The 3701-nt window shown below is 54.3% G+C and overlaps 1 protein-coding gene across 1 annotated transcript; it reads right to left on the bottom strand.

Annotated features, from left to right (window-relative positions):
• Positions 1 to 578: 578 nt before the first annotated feature.
• On the bottom strand, positions 579 to 3134 carry LOC106536117 (protein MB21D2; the record flags this gene model as incomplete). The annotated part of the gene is given in 2 exon segments (XM_014033307.1): positions 579 to 1340; positions 1379 to 3134. A coding segment is annotated over 1 exon segment (1265 nt), but the record flags the coding sequence as incomplete, so codon positions are not given.
• Positions 3135 to 3701: the final 567 nt, after the last annotated feature.

Below are 3701 nucleotides of genomic sequence, written 5' to 3'. Positions count from 1 at the left end.
CTGAGACTCCCCACAAGACCAAAGACCAGCTGAGACTCCCCACAAGACCAAAGACTAGCTGAGACTCCCCAGAAGACCAAAGACCAGCTGAGACTCACCACAAGACCAACGACCAGCTGAGACTCCCCAAAAGACCAACGACCAGCTGAGACTCCCCAGAAGACCAAAAACCAGCTGAGATTCCCCACAAGACCAAAGACCAGCTGAGACTCCCCACAAGACCAAAGACCAGCTGAGACTCCCCAGAAGACCAAAGACCAGCTGAGACTCCCCACAAGACCAAAGACCAGTTGAGACTCCCCAGAAGACCAAAGACCAGCTGAGACTCCCCACATGACCAAAGACCAGCTGAGACTCCTCAGAAGACCAAAGACCAGCTGAGACTCCCCAGAAGACCAAAGACCAGCTGAGACTCCCCAGAAGACCAAAGACCAGCTGAGACTCCCCAGAAGACCAAAGACCAGCTAATGAGCCAAACTGTCCTACAGGTGAACTGTCCTCCAGAGCAGGTCAGATGTCCAGCACTGAAACAAAGAAGCATCTGAGACATCCTAAAGACATCAGTGGACGTCATGAAGACATCTGAGAGGAACTAAGTTTGTGGACAGGAATGATCTGTGACTCTAAACCTGACAGAGGTTCTACAACAGCAGAGACACTAACCTGTCCCCCTCAGAAGAAAGGACAGTGGTTCAGTCCACCAGTGTCCCTGTCCCTAGTTAGGTCAGTTCTACATCACCATGGACTCAGAGGACCCAGAAAGAAGCTCCAAACCCTTCCAGCCATCCACAGAGACAAGAGTCTTCTGGAGAGAAGTGTGAAGGTCAGACAAGACAAAACCTGGTCCAAGAGGACATTTAAGAACTGGTTTCAGGTTCAAATTTTTATTTTTAAACAAACTGTGAGTAAAACCTGCTGTCCAACATTTGTCTCTGAGGTCCTCTACATTCAAACCCACACAGGTGAACCAGACCATCAGGTCAGTGTCCCCTCCAGTGTCCACAGAGCCGGACCTTCAGGACCACGAACAATAAATCACCTTAAGATCAGAAGAAGTGAGGATTTTTACATTCTGTGCAAAATCAGACAAAAAGTAGCTCAAGAGTCCGTTTACTATTTACAGTTTGTAAGACGTTAGTATCATCATCATAATCATCATCATCATCATCGTCRTCGTCGTCGTCTAGCAGGACTAAGACAGTCCCCGGAGGAACCAAATCCACCTTCTGACAGAACTCTGCTGGGTCCACCCCTGGCTCTGAACCGTCACACCAACTCCTGAACCTTACAAGTCTGGTAGAGGTCCAGATGTGTGAAACCTGGATCCAGATGTGTGAAACCTGGATCCAGATGTGTGAAACNTCCAGATGTGTGAAACCTGGATCCAGATGTGTGAAACCTGGATCCAGATGTGTGAAACTGGACTTCAGACATTAAAGAAGCCTTTAGCCTCGTGGGTTCATGGCTGAAACTGGTCTCTTCAGGAGTTGATGGGTTTGGTTTGGTGTCCAGGGTCCCTGATCATTGAAGTGTTAGTGGACCAGCAGTTCCATCTGAGGACAGGTTTGGGTCTGTCCTCGGATCCAGACCACCTGCTGCTACTCAGCGGTGAGTTTAAAGGCATTGAGCAGGTAGAAAGCACAGGGCACACAGTGAGAGGAGGGAGGGGGCACAGGAATACAAAAAGAACACGACCAAAGAAAGACTGTGGCAGACGACGACAGCATCACCTCACTCTGTGGCAGGAAACTGAAAAACCTAAAGAGTAAAGTCTGAAAGGCAGTGGGCTCGGAGTGGGGAGCGGCACCGAGAGAGGGACTCGGGGGGAGGGGCTCGGGGGGAGCAGCACCCGGGGAGCGTCCATCAGTCTCAGAAGAACTTGTCGTCGATGCGGAAGTGCGGCCGCGTGACGTCGTCCGGGTTGATGAAGACGGAGATGGACTTGCCGGGGTTCTCGGTGACGAGCTGCTGGAGCTTCTTGGCCAGCCGGTCGTCGGGCTGGCTGTCCCCACCGGCGTCGGACTGCGGCGACGGCAGGCTGTTGGAGCTGCCTCGCCACTGCAGCTCCACGGTCAGCCTGTTGGCGGCCTTGGCGTGCTCKATGGTGCTGCGCAGGTGCTCGGCGGGGTCGGAGCGCACCGAGGACAGTTTGCGGGCGTGCAGCACGGCCGTCTCGTCCGACAGGTGCTCCAGCATGTTGCACTGAGGGATGAAGTAGTTGGGGCACGTCTTGTTGACCAGGCAGTGCTGCAGGTCGTCGATCAGGCCCAGCAGGAAGTGGGCGGACAGGTCATCCTGGCCCAGGTAGGTGGCSGGCAGGCGGTCGCAGGCCCACAGCATGATGCTGCGCAGGTGGTAGGGGCTGATGGCTTTGGGGCGGGACAGCAGCTTGATGATGATGGCCTTGCAGGCCTGGTACGCCTGCATGAGGCTGGACGAGATGCACTTCTTCAGCTGCACCTCGCTGCGGGCGAACGACAGGCGCCACTCGTTCTCCTTGCGGCCCTTGTGGGAGCAGGCGGGGACCAGGTAGAAACCGCTGATCACCTCCTCCTCCGTGATCTTTCCGTCCCAGAAGTGGTTCTCCATGAGCCAGCTCTGAGCCACGGCGGGCCAGCCCTTGAAGGACACCACAGGGACGATGTCGTAGAGCATCCTGCTGCTGCCCACGCCCAGGATGACGGAGATGATGGTCCCGTTGCGCTCCACCTTCTCCACCCTGGGCGTCCCTCTCTGGGGCTTCTTCTGCACCTCCAGCAGCACCAGGGAGATGGACTGGTAGAACCAGTCCGCCACCAGGGTGGGGGAGAAGAAGTAGTTGGTGGTCCCGCTGATGTGGTCCACGATGGTGCAACAGTCCTTCCACTTGTTGATGGTCCCTTCGTCAAAAAGACGGAGGCTGAGCCAGGAGTGGCCGAGCGCCGAGTGCCTCATGTCCAGGGTCACGGGCTGGTTGCGGTCGTGGAGTTTGAGCGCCGGGACCAAGAGGGTGAAGTCCATGTCGTAGTCTGTCCCCCGGGCGTAGACACTCAGATCGTCTAGGTCCATGTCCACCACGCCTTCCCGAACACCTCCTGACAGCAGGAGGTACTCGTTGGCCACCGGGAGTTTCTGGTCCAACTTCTGGACCATTCCTGTGAGACAGGGGACAAAGACCACCATCAGGACAAGACTTATGTGACTACAACACAGTGTGAGGTGTTACCTTTTGGACATGTCCAAACCAATATACCATCTGTCCCTCCTCTGGACATGTCCAAACCAATATACCCACTGTCCCTCCTCTGGACATGTCCAAACCAATATACCCACTGTCCCTCCTCTGGACATGTCCAAACCAATATACCCACTGTCCCTCTTCTGGACATGTCCAAACCATTATACCCACTGTCCCTCCTTTGGACATGTCCAAACCATTATACCCACTGTCCCTCCTTTGGACATGTCAAAACCATTATACCCACTGTCCCTCCTCTGGACATGTCCAAACCATTATACCCACTGTCCCTCCTTTGGACGTGTCCAAACCATTATACCCACTGTCCCTCCTCTGGACATGTCCAAACCATTATACCCACTGTCCCTCCTTTGGACATGTCCAAACCATTATACCCACTGTCCCTCAAATGGACATGTCCAAACCATTATACCCACTGTCCCTCAAATGGACATGTCCAAACCATTATACCCACTGTCCCTCA

This window comes from Austrofundulus limnaeus, unplaced genomic scaffold, assembly GCF_001266775.1.
Source record: "Austrofundulus limnaeus strain Quisiro unplaced genomic scaffold, Austrofundulus_limnaeus-1.0 Scaffold1691, whole genome shotgun sequence".
In the NCBI taxonomy this organism is placed as follows: domain Eukaryota; kingdom Metazoa; phylum Chordata; class Actinopteri; order Cyprinodontiformes; family Rivulidae; genus Austrofundulus; species Austrofundulus limnaeus.
The sequence above is the reverse complement of the archived record's forward strand: the minus strand, read 5'-3'. Positions and strand labels throughout refer to the sequence as shown.